Source organism: Cajanus cajan, chromosome 6, assembly GCF_000230855.2.
Source record: "Cajanus cajan strain Asha chromosome 6, NIPB_CcT2T_4, whole genome shotgun sequence".
Taxonomy (NCBI): Eukaryota; Viridiplantae; Streptophyta; class Magnoliopsida; order Fabales; family Fabaceae; genus Cajanus; species Cajanus cajan.
In genome coordinates this window covers 60,025,084-60,044,352 of record NC_138522.1, presented here as the reverse complement: position 1 = coordinate 60,044,352, position 19,269 = coordinate 60,025,084, and the positions used below count along the sequence as shown (strand labels likewise).

Genomic DNA, 19,269 nt, shown 5'->3' with positions numbered 1-19,269 from the left:
AAGGTGAAATACAGCATAGAAGGAGGGCATTTTAGTCATACAGACAAAAGCGATACCTGCTGAGCCTTGCAATTGAAGACTCGCTGATGTTTATGTACCTACCGAGAGTAGTGGAGGTGGAGTGAGAAACGAAGAAATTGTAGTTTATCTTTCCTCTGCTGTTATATGCTTCGCGCTCTGCTTTTCCCTCAACATTGATTCGGAAATTGGTGATGGCTGTTCCAGTCGAAGAAGCCATTGCTGCTCTATCGACATTCTCGCTGGAGGTACTTCCTTAACCTCATTTTCTTTCTCTATTTGAATCCAATTTCTGTCACATTTTTCTCACCTCTTTTGTTGTGAACATTGAAATGAGCTTGTGGATCCTCTTTCCTTGCTACTTTTGCTATTGGTTGTCCGATTCAGTCCATCATTCGCTTAATTGGAGCTAATTCTAATTACAGAAACATCCGTTTGGTTTTGAAGTTGTGTTTGTTATAGGCAGCGAGCGGCTTCTATCTTTTCCTTATCCGAAATGTTTATTAGTCAAACATTGACTGAAACAGACTTCTGATCTGTGAATGCTAGATATACATGTAATTTGATGTTGAGGTTCCAAAATTACGCGTTGCAGGAACTTGAGGTTTTTGTTTCCATATATAGTTATTTTTCACGTGTAATGTTTTAGGGTTTGTGATTTGTTATGTAGGATGAGCAACCAGAGGTGCAAGGACCTGGAGTGTGGGTATCAACCGAGAGAGGTGCAACAGAAAGTCCAATAGGTACTTCTGTTTCTTCCTCAATTTTATTCTTCTTTGGATATGTTATGCATTTATGCTGTGGCTGTACTTAAATGCTTGAGCACTTTTGGCTTTGCTTCAAAGATGCATAGACTTATTGGTAATTACCATTTACCAAACTCCTTTTTGTAGAGTATAGTGATGTTTCTGCATACCGTCTATCTCTATCAGAGGACACAAAAGCTCTCAACCAGCTGGTATGCAGCTCTTGGACTATTTTTGTTGTTTAATTTTCCTTTATCTTTTGTTTGAGATTTTTATTTTTTTATTTTTTTATTTTTTCTGATTATAAATTTTAACTGCTTTGGCTAATACAAAATGCAGAATGTCCTTACCCAAGAGGGAAAGGAGATGGCATCAGTGCTTTACACATATCGCAGCTGTGTCAAAGCACTTCCGCAGGTAATTTTTCTCTTAAGCTACAGGTAGTTGAAATCAGTCAATGTATATAAAGTACATTGTCTTTTAGATAAATGAAGAAATTTTGTCAGAACAAAGAGAGTTAATCTTTTGGACTTGGAAGGACATTGTATTCGAAGACTACAGGGAATAATCCAAACTTACCATTTTTTTGGCTAGTTTTTCATGAACTATATATATATATATATGTGTGTGTGTGTTTATGTCAGCATGTGCATGTTGCTTTTTCAAAAGGCAAAGTTATTCAAAAACTGTTTATGAACAATTTATTTTTTATTTATATTTGTTTGGATGGTCTGGACCCAAAGTTCCAACTTCAAACCTAGATTTTTTTTATTTTTTTTTGGGGGGGAGGGGGAGGGTAATGAATGAATTTAAGTTTTGTGTGACTGATAATTTCGCTTAATGCAACATCATAATCTTATACGTTGCCATTTTCTTTTGCTTTGTTGATAATTGGCTATATTAAATTGACCATACATACTGGAGATCCATTTTAGTCTTTCTATATGCCTATATTGTTTTATGTAATTTATGCATTTTGCTACGATGGGGCAGCTACCTGATTCTATGAAGCAAAGTCAAGCTGACTTATATTTGGAGACATATCAAGTTCTGGATTTGGAAATGAGTCGTCTGCGTGAAATTCAGCGATGGCAAGCATCAGCTTCCTCAAAAGTACGAGATTTTCTTTTTCATATTATAGGGTACTTTATTATTTTACCAGAAACTTAGCTGGTCCAGACTTAGGACATTAAGTAAATCTGTAAATGTCATTTTTTATGCAGTTAGCTGCTGACATGCAACGTTTTTCTAGGCCTGAACGACGCATTAATGGCCCTACAATATCTCATTTGTGGTGTGTTAAAATGACTATGCTTTTTGTTGTAGTTTTTTTTTTGTATTTTTTTGTATTTTTTAATAGCTTTGTTCTCGACTCCAGGTCTATGCTGAAGTTGCTTGATGTTTTGGTGCAACTGGATCATCTTAAAAATGCTAAGGCAAGCATACCTAATGACTTTTCATGGTATAAAAGGTATGCATTTAATTTGCCTATGTCACTTTACCTTCAGGTTGAGGATCTTCAACTTTTCTTTCAGGTTCAGTGCTTCAGTTTGTTTCTGTTATATCTTATATCTATTTCTTATTGGAACCTTTTTTATGCACAAGCTTTAGAAGCATGTAAGTCGGTATGTGTAGTAATGAACAGAGCTTTTATCTGTTTATCAATATTATTGGGTTTCCATAATTCTTCAATTTAACTTCCGTAGAGCTGATCTAATGCTTTATGTATTAGAACATCTACATCACATTGAAGTACTTTACTACTTTAGGGATCTGACTTTCTGCCTCGCCCAAATTATTAGATTGAAGGAATAACCTACTAGTGGACTATGAAATTTTCAGATAAAGTTGTTTGATTGGGAACTAGGGGTCTGTGTGGATAAACTTTTTCAAAATCACTTTTAAGAGGAAAAAATAAGAAGAAAATCATATAAGCTTCTCCATAAGCTAATTTGTAGAGTTTTTCTCATATTAGTTTCTCCGAAAACTTATTTTTAACTCGTGCCTAAGATAATTTTAGCTTATGAAGAAATTTGTTTCATTTTTTCTTCCTATTCGTTTCTTCTAGAGGTACTTCTGAAGAAATTTATTCAAACAGACCCTAGATGGGGAATAAAGATTTCATTAAAGAAGCCTAAGGGTCTTACAGTTGTAATACTACTCTCATAGTCTCGTGTAAAACAGCATGGCCAGGGGTGCAAGGACAGCCAAATACTGATAATTACTTTAGTTTGATTTTGATATAAAATATAAAAGAACTCTCCAGTTTCTACTGGTGTTACAGTATTTTTTGTTTCATCCAGTTTCTTTTAGTTTTTTTTTTATATTTTTTTTTTATCAAGGAAATATGTTAAACCTTTGTTTGGTTTGAGGAAAAATAATGAGGAAATAATTTTGTGAATATTTGAAAATTTCTTGTTAGGATGAAGAGAAAAGTTAAACAAAGGAAAACTACAGAAATTACAAGTTCAATTTTTTTTCTCTGCAAAGTTTTTCTTATTTTGAAATTTAAATAACATTTTCTTTTCTGTTATTCCCTTTCTTCACATCCAAAGAAAGGGTGTGTCTGTGGGTCTTTACATAATTTCCTTTGTTAATTAAGTAATTATCAATCATCACTCTAGCTGATTCAACCTGCTAACCTTTTGTCATGTATGTGGCTGTGATTGTCTTAAGCAGCAATTTTGATGGAAGAAAAAGTTTTTTTTAACCACACCTTACTTCTCTTTCATCATTTCTTATTGGTTAGATGGAAAAGTTGGATGAGTTTAAAATGTTTAATAAGAAGTATGATTTCTATATTTGAAAAGTTACTTAATGAAGTTTCAGTCATTCATCTTGGTTTTTTTCCCCCTCAATTTGTCAGGACTTTCACTCAAGTCAGTGGTCAGTGGCAAGACACTGATTCACTGAGGGAGGAATTAGATGACTTGCAGGTGCGTAATTGTTGAAATTTCAAAGTTTGTGACATAAAATATGTAAATTTGTTATTCATTGATTGATTTATATATATATATATATATATATATATATATATATATATATATATATATATATATATATATATAACTTTTCCAAAATTCTCCTTGTTTCTATTGAACTTCAGAAAATGCCAAACCAAAGATGGTTGTGATTGACCTTTTTTAAATTTTATGTGCAGATTTTCTTGAGCACAAGATGGGCTATTTTGTTGAATTTGCATGTTGAGATGTTTCGTGTGAACAAGTATCCTTGAGACATGTATATCTACTTAAGATTTTTTTTGTTCAATATGACATTCTTGGCAAAACCACAGTGTCTACTCGATAGGTTTAACTTGTTAATATTTGGTTAATTTTGTTTATATATATATATATATATATTTGTAGAAAATATCTGTGTTTAGGGGGGATATGGGAACTGATTTAATTGACAAGAAAAATTGAGTGCTAGACTGCCACTTTGTGTTGAACATACAGTGATGAGAGTGTGTAGGAGGAGACTGGAGGATTTTATCCTTAAACTAGATATACTTTCATCCAAAAGAAGCTTGTAGATTTGGTCCATACTTGAGTTAAGAAAAAAAGAGAAAAAGTAAGAGAACAAATATATCTTGTGGCTAGGCTACCTCAGATCCTTCTTTTGATTAGTTACGCTAGTTTACAGTTTAAAGCAAATTAGAGGAAATCTAGATGATGAGAGGAGTTTTTATTCTAAAATTTAGGGGCTTGGCTTTTGTCCTTGAATAGTGAATACTGTCACATAGAAGTGCAAAGAACTCTTGCGAGGAGATTTAAATATCCTCTTTTTATTTTTTAATTTCTTATTCATATCCTTGACTTGAAATAATGCTGAAGACATACTTCAAGTTCGTGTAGTCTTTGTTGTAGAGTCTTTAGAATTGGATTACTTTGTTACACTTTTTAAATATCCTCCTTTTTTGTATTTTTATTTCTTATTCTAATCCTTGACTTGAAATAGTGTAGAAGACATTCTTCAAGTTCTTATAGTCTTTGTTGTGGAGTCTTTAGAATTGGACTTTGCACTTCTCTTTCCAGAGCGCCACATTCTATTGCGTGTTTTGCCTGTTCTTGTTGTCCTAGTGACATCATCAGAGAAAGATAGTGAGTCTCTGTACAAGAGGGTGAAAATCAACAGATTGATCAATATATTTAAGGTACTGTTGTATATATGCTTATTGAGAACATTATATAATAAATGACATTATTATTATTATACCTGAATTTTTTTACAGTTTAAGCACCAAATTCTGTCTCTATTGTCAAAAAGTTTACATCTGTGTATGTGTATCTTTTTATACTACTTTTACAGAATGAAGCAGTCATTCCTGCATTTCCAGATCTGCATTTGTCTCCTGCTGCAATATTGAAGGAATTATCAACGTACTTTCCAAAATTTACTTCCCAAACTCGCCTTCTCACCCTTCCAGCACCTCATGAGCTTCCACCTCGTGAGGCACAAGAATATCCTCCAAATTGTTTATTGTTTTTACTGATAAATTGATTCTAATTTGTTGTTATTGAACCAATATTTAATTTCCCTGTCCTCTGTCATCCATGAAGCAATGTTACTTTTACCACTTTCACTGCAGATAGATGAGTTGTGACTATGAATGATCTATGCTTTTGGATAACAAATTGCATGCTTTCTGTTCATTAAAGTTAAACAATACCAAGAGGGTGGTCTATAGTTCTTTTCTGATTATGGACAAATTTATTATATACTGTATAAGCTGGAATTTAATAATACATGAATTGAAAACTGGAGTGCTTATAGGTTCCACATGGAATTTCTATTAAAAAATTATTTAGGAATCATTTTTTACTTTTGAAGTGTTAACTTTTTATAACTTAGAAAGCATCTTCCTGCTGGGTCCTTTAGAATGTAAACTTGACTTGATACACATATCAGAGACATTATCTGATCATCAATCATATTGGAGCCATCCGTGCTGAGCATGATGATTTTGTAATTCGTTTTGCTTCTGCAATGAATCAGGTGCTGCCCTTTGCTCTGGCTGGGTTGCATACAGAAAGCCCTTTGTAAAATCTTTTTTTTTTTTTTTTTTTTTCTGCTGTCTGGCATTAAAACCTGATAGTTTGTTGTTTATCTCTGTTTTTACAGCTATTATTGTTGAAGTCAACTGATGGTTCTGATGTTGAATGGAGCAAAGAAGTCAAGGGGAACATGTATGATATGATTGTTGAAGGTTTTCAGCTATTAAGCAGATGGACTGCACGCATATGGGAACAATGTGCTTGGAAATTTTCTCGACCATGCAAAGATGCATCCCCATCTTTCTCTGACTATGAAAAGGTAAGGAACGTTCAAATTTTCTAATTATTGCTTTCTTCTTTTTCCTTGTATTTTCTTCTTATTCTTCTTGTTCTATTGGTTGTGATGGCTGATTGATGTTCTTATCTGGTACTGTACTACTGTACTGCCAATATTGACATCATTTTTATATTTGTATAAACTACTTAACTATTTATTCCAAAGAGAAATCCTAAAATACAATTTGTGATTTCAGTAATGTTGATACTCCTTGTTACTTCAAGCATGTTAAACACTTGAAACTTGAACCAGCCAATTTTGTTTTTATGTTAGCCACTTAAAACTTGACCATTTATCACGCTAATTAATCAATTATTGTATCAGTTAGTCACTTATTTTAAATCATTTAATTATTAATGTTAACCTTGCACAAATGTGATTTGGCTAATTGTACTTAAGTTTGAGTTAAGTTAAAGTTGACACCCTACACTTAAAATAAAAAAAAATGTATCTTGAGTGATTTCTTATTAAAATATGAAAATATTACCATATATATATATTGTGTTTCTTGTAGGTAGTACGATATAATTACAGTGCAGAGGAAAGGAAAGCACTGGTTGAACTTGTGAGCTACATAAAGAGTGTTGGATCTATGATGCAGCGGTGTGATACACTGGTTGCTGATGCTTTATGGGAAACAATACATGCTGAGGTCCAAGATTTTGTCCAAAACACATTAGCTACTATGTTGCGGACTACCTTCAGAAAGAAGAAGGACCTTTCTAGGTAGTATTTTAATTTCACATTACATGGTCTATATTTGTTACTTTCTGTAACTTATCTTAAATGCAGTATTTGATGGTTTTCTGAATTATCCTATGATACTTCTTTATAGAGTTTTGGGCTTGAATTCTATTTCTTCATTTGGACCCAAAGAAAAATTCCAGGGAAACAACTCATTGATTGAAAAGTCTGCATCATGAATACACATTACTTGCTTTATTTTCTTTTGATTGCTTATATCAAATACCCAAATATGGATTTTCAGGATTCTTTCAGATATGCGGACCCTTTCAGCTGATTGGATGGCTAATACAAACAAGTCAGAATCTGAGTTACAGTCCTCACAGCATGGAGGTGAAGAAAAAGCAAACATATTCTATCCAAGAGCCATTGCCCCAACTGCTGCTCAGGTCTGCATCATTTTCCATTCTCTTGCTGCCAGCTATATAATATGTTATTATTTATATATATATATATATATATATATATATATATATATATAAGTGAAAAGTTGCATTTATCAGAGATCAAAGTATCAATGCTATATATTGAACTCTGCTATCTATATAGATGTTTTGTTGAACTAGCATATGGACTTAATACTGTCATAGAAGAAAATAAATATACATAAAGATGCTCAAGTGCCTTTATTTTGAAATGTTGAACAAACATTCATTTGTGGTCATACATATTGGCAGACTTGTTCTTACATGTTGTGATCATGAAAAAAATATAATTTATTCTCTTCTTTTTCCTTCATTTTTTATATTAATTTTTTCAAACTCCAGTCTTCTGCAAGAAATTATAGCAATCAATTTATTCCAACTATATAAGGCCTTGCATGATAACTTTTGTTGAGAGGCTTATCAAAACTTGTCACCAAAAATTCTCTGTCCTGGTTTGGACTGCTTTACTATTTCTTTCTATGGGTGTGTAATTTTGTGGTTAGCATGCAATAGTTATTTAGCTAATCTCTTCACTACAGGTGCACTGCTTGCAGTTCTTAATATATGAGGTGGTTTCTGGTGGCAACCTTAGGAGGCCGGGTGGACTCTTTGGCAATAGTGGCTCAGAAATTCCAGTTAATGATTTAAAACAGCTGGAGACATTTTTTTACAAGCTTGGTTTTTTCCTTCATATTTTAGACTACTCAGGTAATGCTCTTAGATTGACCCTAGCATCAATGTTACTGCAAACACTCATCCTTTGGGCACTTTCTCTGTTGATAGATCAAACATCTACTCTGATAACCTCTTCCTCTCACTATCCCCTGCCCCCCATGGTTCCTTTCCTACATAAGGGAACTAGTTCTGAAGCATTACATTTTGTGTCATATCTCTGTTAATAACATATGTGGACCCACAAACATATATGCCTTCACGGTGCACTGCTTCCAATCTATACAGGGCTCTTCTACTCCCTCTTGTTTACATATGACTGAAGAATAAAAGGGTAAATTAGTCAAACATCTAGAAATTGAAATAGAACATAGATGCAATTGGGCTGACAGATGCCTGATCATTAGCAATATCATTTGGTGTCCATGCTTGACCTGTTATAGACATTAAAAACATCTAATACAAAACTATACATCATTGAATTGAGAGGGCAGGTGGATGTTTAAAGGATAGCTGAACACAACATTAAACTGACATCTTTATTACTTGGGTAGAATAGTGGCTGAATAAATTTCAGCTTTTTGGGTGCTATTTAGTTGTATGATAAATTGTCAAGTCTCCATAGATTATGTTATCGTGTTTGCCCCTGGCATGTGTTCCTGATGATGAAGATTGGTCCTTTTAAAGCATCTGCAGCTCATTTTTGGGCTAATGATTTAGCTGTCACAACTAGTCTTTTATCCGCTCATTATTGTCCCATAAGTGATAAGTATACCAATTAGGAGGTCACAGTGTCGCCAATTCTTTTAGAAAGTATCCTTAAAGATTTGATTTTCTTGGACTAGATAAGAAATGCATTAGAGTGTAGTGTAGGAAATTCTGAAAAATTTTGACCCTTTAACTTCTTAAACAGTTTAATGATATAGAATCCTCTGTATATGCCTCACTGCATTCTTCATTGTAATTGACTGGGGTGATGATGCTTGCAGTGACTGTTGCAACATTGACAGATCTTGGTTTCTTATGGTTTAGAGAATTCTATTTAGAGTCTTCACGAGTCATTCAGGTAATACTTATCACTGCAAAATTAATTAAATTTTAAATCGATCATGTTCACCAAAAACACTTTTTGATAAGACCAGCTACAAATTTCCTAGCTACCTGCAAGATATTGATTGCATCAAGCATTCACTCATCAGAGTCTATTTGTACTTGTAATTGAATATAAAAAAAACTCAAATAATGGTAGGCTAGCAACTTGAAATGGGAACATTTCTATGTAACAAGTTTCTCAATGTTATATTTCAACTCTACTCTGATAGCTTTTCACCAAACTTGTTATTTTTCTTATATGCATTTGTTTTCTACCTCCCCTTATGTACTAAATGTAGTCAATTTATTCCATGTAGTTTCCAATTGAATGCTCTCTTCCCTGGATGCTGGTGGATTGTGTACTTGAGTCACCGAATTCTGGTCTTCTTGAGAGTGTTCTAATGCCATTTGACATCTATAATGATTCAGCTCAGCAAGCCTTGGTGTTGCTGAAGCAGCGGTTTCTATATGATGAAATTGAGGCTGAGGTATTAGACATTTTAACTTATGCTAGATGATTATATGGTGAATTTCCTGGAGCAGTATAATATCTGATAGGGATGATTTTAGGTTAGGTGCATATGCTGATGTGCACTAAATTCGTGAGTAACTTATGTGCTGTTAGGCATCCAACAGATACTAAATTTAAGAGTGATAAAAAAGAGTAGTGAAATTGAGGACAAGAAGTAGAAGTGGGAATTGGGTCATAAAATTCTTGCTTACATGGCAAGGTGGGAAGAAGGGCAATCATGGGAAATCAAGGATGAAACCAGGGGGAACCCTTGTGGAGGCGAAAATTGACTGGGGACTTTTGGACAGGGAGGAGTCAGGACCCTTGATGAGCCTTCATTTTTACATGTTTTCTTTTTTATTTGTGAGCTGTTTGTAAATTCATGCCTTCTGTTGATATCAGTTTATACCAGTAGCAGAGAGTGAATTCTGGTGTTAGTACAAAACGATTTTTGCTTCTGATTACAAGTTTCGTATCATATGCTTTCTCCATTGATCAAATGTTTTCTGTTTATCTTTTCCTCACAGGTGGATCATTGTTTTGATATATTTGTTACAAAATTGTGTGAAACCATTTTTACATATTACAAAAGTTGGGCAGCAAGGTATGCTCATTTTTTTCTGGCTTATCCACCTTTCTTTTAATTATTTCACGGACTAACTTTTTTTTCTTATTGATGGATGCTAAATCATGCAGTGAATTGCTTGATTCTTCATTCCTCTTTGCTTCAGACAATGCAGAAAAGTATGCTGTGCAACCCATAAGGCTCAATCTGCTTCTTAAAATGACTAGAGTGAAGGTTAATGAATTACATCATCACATTTTTTTTTTCTTCCATGATTTGATTTGGTGTATTTAAGTGTAAGTTGGGTGTATACTACCTGCTTAACAAATTTTGGATCAGTCAACTTCAATCAAAATAGTCCAAGGTGGGCCAGGGGTGGGGGGATTGGAAAATATATTTACACCAGTATTATGCTGTTAGATCTCCCCTCTTTTTCTGGCAGGATTTGGAAACACCTGACTGATAGCCTGCTTTAAGTGAACAGAGCTTAACTGTTTTATTACTTTTATTTTTTTTAATATGTATCTGGGTGTTGCCAATTCAAACTTCATTATCATTGAGTGATTTTGGAATTATGCGACTTGCTATAAGTTGAGGAAGTATACAAAACAGATGTCTTTGTGTGCTATTATACAGCATGAATAAGTTGTTAAAATATTTTTCCTCAAGAATTTAATATCATACTGATTATTAGTCATCAAAATCTTCCCAAAAGTTACCAAAGTTTGTTAATCACATACTCCAGGTTTGAATTTTTGTAATGGAAACAACAGTATCTGAGATAGTGTTGCTCCTTTAATTGGTTCAACCCAACTCAACTTGGATTAGTTAGGGTCCTGGCTTTTGTATACTGAGAGTCTAAGCCCTAACGTAGTGTTTAATATGACTTTTTGGAACTAATCCAAAGGAAAAGCTGGGCCAAATACAATTCTAGAAAAACTAAAGTATAAAAGTAGTTTTTTCCAAATGAAGAAAACACAAAAAGAAGAGCTTTTAGATAAGCTAAATTTTAGGAACTTCTTCCTTCACATTTCCAAATCCCAAAACTCGGTAGCGTGCAACCCAAGAATTTTTAACCAACAATCAACTTTTAATCTGAAAAAAAAAATATAATTACTAACATCTTTAACTTTAAACTTTTTACTTTTACTGTAACCTTAAAGTATTTTTGAAGATCGAAAAAGAGTCAATCCAAAGGCTACCTAGGAATAAGCTTCTCAAAATTTGTTGTGATAGGTTGGGCCTAATGAGGTCAAGTGGTTAAAAGATTATATTAGTTGGTCTTAAAATGTTATTGCATTTATCTTTTAGTTTTATGTTATTTTATATTCTCTAAAATAGGATGAGGACACTTATAGGATCATCCTTAGTACTATTAGGTTATAAATTTGTATCCCTTTGGCACTTGTAGGCATGAATGGAAAATATGAATGTTACCTTCATCTTTTTTATAGCTTTCTATGAGCCCATTAATGGTAGATTCTAGGAATAGTGATAGTATAGTTTTTAGTTCTCTATCAAATGGTGCTTTCATTGAGAGTTGGGCTATGAAAAGAGCTACCCATAGGCTGGATTAAGGTGCAAATCGAATATTAATAGGTGAGTGAAGTCGTCAAAGAGAAAAAAGTTATCATTGGATCAATGTCGATAGAGTGAAAGTCGTGTGTCTATTGGCCTTCAAAGGAGGTGATAATGTTAGGAATCCTACATTGAATAGAATTTGAAGCTCAATGTGGGATTTAAGCCTTGATGTTCTTACACTTAATAGACTAATCTTTTAGGTTGAGCTCTCCTCATGTGCTTAAGTCCTAACATGTTGACTGAGAGAAGAAAGACATTTTGGTAGCTGTTTTGGTTTTCAATATTTTGTTTCTATGGAAATTCCATTTTAATCATTAATAAAGTTGTTGTAGAAATTCTGGTGTCAAAAACATGGAAAGCAGGTTCAATCATCTTGAATGCCACATCCTGCAACAAACTAGTAGAGATTGTTTTTTAAGAAAATGATTCTGAAGACTAAGATTGATAGTAACATGATTTACAAACTTTTATTTTCGTGGTTATTTCTTGTTCTATTTATATGATCTCGATCTCTCTCTCTCTCACACACACACACAAACACATGTTCTGCTTGATATCATAGTTAAAATTTGAGTGAGTTGCAATTACTCTCCCATGTGATTAAAAATCTTTTGATTGATGCACAGCTGCTTGGAAGGATGATTAATTTGCGAAGTTTGATCATTGAACGGATGAACAAAGTTTTCCGGGAAAATATTGAGTTTCTGTTTGATCGTTTTGAGTGTCAGGATCTTTGTGCCATAGTGGTCAGTGATTTTACCTTTGCTACTTCCCATGGCCAACAATTATGAACTATTTTTTCGTTTCTCAATGTTCATTAACTAAAGTAATACCCTAACTATTTTATTTCAGGAATTAGAGAAGTTGTTGGATGTCTTAAAACATTCCCATGAACTGCTGTCTAGAGATCTTTCTGTAGACTCTTTTAGTCTCATGTTGAATGAGATGCAAGAGAACATCTCCCTTGTATCATTTTCTAGTCGACTGGCCTCACAGGTTTGTTCCTTTGAGTTCTAAAGAAGTTCTTTAATTTTGATTTCTCACTTTCTTCTTTGCACAATATTGATAAAATGATAAATAACTTCCTGTATTTTTTAATCTTGAATCCTCATATTGAAACCACTATTTGAATGGTATTAATAATTTCATGACTTGATCTGTTTCCTACAATTTCATTGATCTATTTCTTTATGTATGCTAGATTTGGTCTGAGATGCAAAATGATTTTTTGCCAAATTTCATCCTCTGCAATACTACTCAACGTTTTATCAGATCATCAAGGACTGTTCCTGTTCAGAAGCCATCTGTACCCTCCGCTAAGCCTAGTTTCTATTGCGGTACTCAAGTAAGCATTCCTTTTACCGCCTTAAATAGTCATATATTTGTGACCATAAACATGTTAAATACAAATAGTTCAACTTTTAGCTCAACTTAGATGTTTACATGAGTAAAATATAATGTGATTTACTTCCTCTGACTGAATTTGTTTATCTCAGTCACTTACCATTTTGGGAAGTTCCAAAGTATATGTCAACTTGCATATAAGACTTTAGGAGGACCAATGTGCTAGGTGACTGTTCCAAGTACAGAAGAGTCTTTTTTCTGCTTTTGCTCTATTCATTTTAACAAAAATATTTGTGTTTCTTATATTCATTTTTTTTGTTTTACTCATTGAGAGTATATAATGAGGGAGAGGGAGATGAATAACTGTGCTTGTGTGTTTGCTTTCTACAATATTCTTTATATGCATGCATACAAGTTTCTCATGGTCTCATTCTATGTAATAGGACTTGAATTCTGCCCATCAGAGTTTTGTGCGACTGCATAGTGGATTCTTTGGAATACCTCACATGTTTTCTATTGTTCAACTTCTGGGATCCCGATCATTACCTTGGCTTATTAGAGCCCTTCTTGATCACATATCAAACAAGGTATGCCATTCTTTATATTTGCTAAATTGTGAATGATTCATTGCATAGCATTTGTTTTTCTGTGGAAACCTCCTAAACATTATAAAATACAATTTTATATATACATCAGCTTTGATAATAAACTATTGTAGAAATTTATGTAAACTAATTGAAATTCTCCTTGTTTCCTATCCCTTGTCACTAATGAAATTTTTTTATTATCAAGTATCAACAAAAAATCCTGTTATAATGTAATACCTTTTGCATCCATATTCAAGACACCTGTGCCCTATGTCAACAACAGGTTATGAAGTGCAGAGTTTTTTTGGCTATGGAAAACTGATCAATCGATTTTGTATAATCATGTAGAGCAAGATTTTGCATAACGAAGAGAGAATCAAGTGCCATTACTTTTCAAGATGTGAAAGAATGTCAAAAGTTTTGACCATAAAGTGATGTGCTAATCTATACATGCTCGTATGCTGAGGATATAGAAAGTGAATGATAAAATTTTACACGCAATTTTTCAAATACATAGATTCCACAATGACATTCATGAAAGTTTCTTACCATATTAAGCAACTGATTGTTTGGCATACATACATATTGGATGCTTATAGTTTGCATGTCTATATTTACTGATTATTGATATTTTAAAATTTAGACGTGGCTGACTAACTATGTAAATGCATGCTATTCCTAGATCACTTTGCTTGAACCAATGATTACAGGATTACAAGAATCTTTGCCAAAATCAATTGGGCTTCTTCCTTTTGATGGAGGCGTGACAAGTATGTGCTGACATTTTCCTTTTAAAAAGTTTAGTCTGTAATTTACATATATTTGAATGCTTAAAATTTATTCTTCTTTCAACATCTTCATGGAAAATTATGCATACTGATTCAATGTATAGAAAATTCTCGAAGTATAGAAAATTGTGAAAGGCAAAATCATTTACCAAATAATAGGGAGTCTTATCATGTTGGTGGTTCATATACTTGGATGTGCATGCATCCTACAATATTATAAATTCTTGGTAAATATGCACCAAATTATACAATGCTCAACCAAAAACACTTAGATAAATATTAATTATTACTAGCATGTATTTCTTTGTCCTTTCTTTTGAATAAAGTATACTAGAGCCCTTTTTTTCATACTTACAGAGCTACATATTTTCAAATTATGAAGTCATTGGCATAATGCATTTTTCAAAATCTCAATAGCACTGAAACATTTTGCTAGGACTTTATCAAGACATCTATATTTCATGGTCATTACAAATAGTTTTCTCATATACAAATTATCTGCACAATGAATCCAGTACATTGATACATGGTCATATCTGAGAAATTAATTCTTAAGATTATTTCTACACAGGTTGTGTGAGACTTGTTAAGGAACATCTTAACTGGGAGACAAAATCAGAGCTGAAAGTTGAGGTTCTTCATGGCATAAAAGAGATCGGAAGTGTATTATATTGGATGGGGCTTCTAGATATTGTGTTGGTCAGTAATGTAGTGCAGTGACCAATTTAATTAATGTAATTGCCGTCAACATAAGTTGAAGACTTAATAAATCTGTTTTTATATTTTAAGATAACATTTTTAAAAATCATATGCATTTTTGAACAGAGCCTAAAAATAAAAAACGGTGCGACAAAAACATATGTAATTTTAGCCAATTGTAGGATTTAAAGTACCAAAGGATACCTATAGTGAAGAACCTTTATGATGCAAAGCTGACTCAAAAAACAAACAAGGTATTGAAACTTAAAAGCCATGAAAAGCTTAGTAAATATTATGAATGAAAAGGAAATTTGTGTTTGCAGATGACTTACATGAACTCCTTATTTGGTCAGAAACTTAAAATAGATGGAGAGGACAAAGTTAGGTAGCACTAGAAGAATTTGGTTATTGCAGGCATAAAAATGGCAAGGAGGACCTAAGAACATATATATAAGTTGGAAGTGTTTGTGGGCTTGGTCTAACTTGTTCAATCCCGTCTCAATAGTTTAAGCTATTAGAATTGGCCCTTGATATGGTATCAGAGCCTCTGACCAAAAATATTAAGGAAATCCTTGCTGCCCCATTATTGTAGACAAAATTGAATTTCAGCATATGGTATTTGTCCATGCTTCAAGACCAAATGGAACTTAGATAAGGTGTATCAAGGATATAAAATTCTTCATGTGACTCCAAATAACAACTTAAGCTTTTGGAATATTTGATCCTTTATTATGGAAAGATTCTCAAATAAAATGGATAGGCAAAGAAAAAAGACAAAAGTGAGAGGTATTTAGGGAGTTTGGCATCTCATATAGGCTTTTTAAGAATCTGAGAGGAGATCTCATGCCAGTCAAAGAATAATAATTCATCATCGCCAAACTCCCAAACTAATTTTACAAGGATGAATAGTATTGAAGAATGAATTTTGCGAAATTGATAGTATTACATGTGAAATAAGTTGTAATAACCTCATTTTCATTCATTGTAGTTTATTGATGTTTTCATGTATGCTACTTTAATTTGAGAGTAGCAGTGATCAATATGTTGCCTTCTTGACAGAGAGAAAAGGATTCTATGGATTTCATGCAAACTGCTCCCTGGTTGGGCTTGCTTCCTGGAGCAGATGGTCAAATAGTAACTTCTCAAGATGGTGGAGACAGCCCTGTTGTTAGTATCTTTAAATCAACTGCTGCTGCAATGGTTTCATACCCTGGCTGCCCATCACCTACCTCTTTCCACATTATGTCAAAGCAGGCAGAAGCTGCAGGTGTGTTGTTGGATATGCTTTCTAATTATTTTGCTGTTAGCTTGGCCCTACCTCACCATAAATGCCTTCTACTAAGAGATACCCCACTCTTGATATCTCGAGATGCCTCACTCAATCTTCACAAAATAGAGATACAAATGCACACTCCCTTAGTGCATGAATCTTCCAATGAAAGCTAAAATGTCAATTTGATGGTTGAGTGTATTTGGCTCAAAACCATTAACCATTAACTATGAAAATCAAACAAAAATAAAGGAAATAAGGAAGGATTATAAAATAATATTAAATCTCTTAAGATACTCCTATTTACAACAGTAATTGATTATTTTGCTGTAATTTGATGGTAATTGATCAGGTAATCCATTACACAACCTCAAGGTCATTTTTAGTGATTTTAAGCAATTAAAAGCATAAAAATATTTATTAGAAAAGAAATTTGTTAGAATATATGGAGATAGCCAAAAATATCCTATTATATCTTACATTATCTTCTAGGATTAGCTTTCTTCCTGATTCCTCATTTATCTCTTAAGATTAGTTACCCTTATCATGATTTGTTTAACTAACTAGTTAGGATTATGATTAGTACAAATAAGGGTTAGTGCTTTAGGTTTTATGAACACATCAATACATTGTGATACATCTCATTTAATATCAGTTTTCTTTCCTTTCTCTTCCTCCCTCTACCTAAAACCCTGTTTCCAACAAAAACATTTATTATACCTTTTGTATTTATCAATAAAACTTTCTTACTTTGGTTTCTTAAAATCAAATCTAAGGGCTTGTTGTTACAGATCTTTTATACAAGGCTAACTTGAATACTGGAAGTGTGCTGGAGTATGCCCTTGCTTTCACTAGTGCTGCGTTGGATAAATATTGTAATAAATGGAGTGCTGCACCCAAGACAGGTTTCATTGACATTACAATTTCTAAAGATTTCTATCGAATATACAGTGGCCTCCAAATTGTGAGTAGCATCTTTCCACATCTCTTCCATTTCTTACGTTGCTTAATAAGTTGCCAATGCTTTGAATGATGAATTGACTTAACATAAAATTCTTATCATGTAGAATTTAATTGTTTGTTTCTTCATACACCTTTTATATTCATTGTGGGTTGACTTAAATGGTTTAAAATCTAGTCCAAGTTTACGTTCTTCATGATGCAGGTTCAACACCTCCTGTGACCTCCTGTGACCATTAAAATTTTATTTTGGTAAACATACTTACTCAAAGAGATTCTTTAGTCCCAAAGGAGAAATCCCTCTAGTGAACCTCTTCTGGTCCTTAGTTTGACAAGTAAAGTCCTTAGTCAAATTATGCACTACTAAGTTTAGAGTTTAGACTAAGTACTAAGTGGATAGTAATGCTTGGTTTGAGGATCCTATACATGCCATTGGCTCCCTGTCCAGTAATCTTAGGGGTGTCATCTCCTATCTACTATTTTATGGACAAGAAAAAAATACACCTTTTAGTTCACAGTTTGGGTAAATTAAATTGGTCCCTATTTAGTTCGTGCGGGTGGGTGTCTTAAATTTGGCTGAAAACTGAGTGAAGCATAGAAGCATTTCAAGTTAAAGGCGCCTCTTTCAATTTCAAGATGGCTAAAAATTAACTTGAACTACTTTGTAACATCTTGTTCAATTCATTAATGAATTTTCTTGTGCTTTTTGTCATCTTTTTTTTTTTTTTTTTCAATATATATTTTGATGTGTATTTTTCTTGAGCTACATAGGGATACTTGGAAGAGTCTGCCCAAGTGCCATCAAATAGTAATGAGAGGCTAGGAGATTCAGTTGCTTGGGGTGGCTGCACTATAATTTATTTGCTTGGGCAGCAGCTGCACTTTGAGCTCTTTGACTTTTCATATCAGATCCTCAATATTGCAGAAGTGGAGTATGCATCTGTTATGCAAACACACAAGAACTCACAATTTGTTGTGCAGGTTTATATTGCTTCTTCGAATCAAAGCCCAAAGAATATTTGCTTGTTTTACATAATCCTTATCTATTATAATAATAAAATTACTATGCTCGTTATTGTCCATACTTTGCTACACGAGCGTTATAGAAATGTTTTCCTTTTTGCTCAACATTTTCTTCTACCTTACTGCATTTTTAGAAAATTATGTTTGCTTTTTTTTTTTTTCAATTCACTAATACAATGACTAAAGATGAAATCAACTTTAAATTGATCATATTGTTAAAACAATCATTTAATTTAGATGGTTGTCATGTCAAATGTTTTAAGAATAGCCAAATAGTACATAGTAGCGAAGAAGCTGCGACTTGGTTAAGTGCAATTTAAATTCCAGGTCCTCGCTGCTTTAGTAGCAATGGCTTTCTTTGTATGTATCTTGCGTGCTGCTATTGATAGCATTTTTTATTTTTTATTTCTAACAGGGATGGGAAGCCTTACTGGAAGCAATGAAAAAAGCAAGGAGATTAAATAACCATGTATTCTCCATGCTTAAAGCGCGTTGCCCCCTTGAAGAAAAGACAGCTTGTGCTATTAAGCAAAGTGGTGCTCCATTACATCGTATAAAATTTGATAACACAGTTTCAGCGTTTGAAACACTGCCGCAGAAAGGTGCTTAAACGAGTAGTCTAGTTGTAGGCTTCCAGCAAATTCTGTACCTTGTCCCCTATACGGTGTATATGTAACGTTGTGTTGTATCATGTATGTAAAAGATACTATGTATGGTATATATGTTTCATGAGCTTGTGAGTTTCTATACAGAGGGAGCAACAACTTTTGTACTTGATTGATGATAAAAATAAAATGTTCGACATAGGTGTTCCATTTGAACAAGCTGTTGGACAAGGGCAATATTTAGCATGCTCGTATGAAACCAAGTCCAAATCTTAACTCCTACGAAAAAATACAAACCAAAATAT

General features: G+C 33.3%; 1 protein-coding gene across 2 annotated transcripts; it reads left to right on the top strand.

Annotated features, from left to right (window-relative positions):
- PIR121 (transcription activator) lies at nucleotides 1–19,183 on the top strand. 2 transcript variants are annotated; one of them, XM_083059182.1, is made up of 30 exons: nucleotides 7–266; nucleotides 689–761; nucleotides 912–976; nucleotides 1,104–1,181; nucleotides 1,758–1,877; nucleotides 1,988–2,058; nucleotides 2,143–2,235; nucleotides 3,631–3,700; nucleotides 3,925–3,989; nucleotides 4,725–4,920; nucleotides 5,076–5,232; nucleotides 5,674–5,762; nucleotides 5,889–6,080; nucleotides 6,613–6,824; nucleotides 7,087–7,231; nucleotides 7,807–7,975; nucleotides 8,929–9,005; nucleotides 9,349–9,519; nucleotides 10,070–10,146; nucleotides 10,239–10,341; nucleotides 12,315–12,434; nucleotides 12,541–12,684; nucleotides 12,890–13,033; nucleotides 13,476–13,619; nucleotides 14,302–14,389; nucleotides 14,979–15,106; nucleotides 16,166–16,373; nucleotides 17,168–17,340; nucleotides 18,108–18,317; nucleotides 18,775–19,183. In XM_083059182.1, the coding sequence occupies exons 1-30, from the start codon at nucleotides 213–215 to the stop codon at nucleotides 18,967–18,969; spliced, it is 3,831 nt and encodes a 1,276-aa protein (XP_082915308.1). In that variant the 5' UTR covers nucleotides 7–212; the 3' UTR covers nucleotides 18,970–19,183. The 2 variants fall into 2 exon arrangements, with proteins under 2 accessions (XP_082915309.1, XP_082915308.1); XM_083059183.1 differs by lacking the exons at nucleotides 17,168–17,340; nucleotides 18,108–18,317; nucleotides 18,775–19,183 and having other exon boundaries at nucleotides 1–266; nucleotides 14,979–15,141; nucleotides 16,166–16,238.
- The last annotated feature ends 86 nt before the right edge of the window (nucleotides 19,184–19,269 follow it).

Bases quoted from the DNA above. Each gene is read 5' to 3' on its own strand.
- PIR121 (XM_083059182.1), top strand. From the start codon at position 213: ATGGCTGTTCCAGTCGAAGAAGCCATTGCTGCTCTATCGACATTCTCG. The intron at 977-1,103 runs GTATGCAGCTCT...TACAAAATGCAG, and splicing joins CAAAAGCTCTCAACCAGCTG to AATGTCCTTACCCAAGAGGG. The intron at 1,182-1,757 runs GTAATTTTTCTC...ACGATGGGGCAG, and splicing joins GTGTCAAAGCACTTCCGCAG to CTACCTGATTCTATGAAGCA.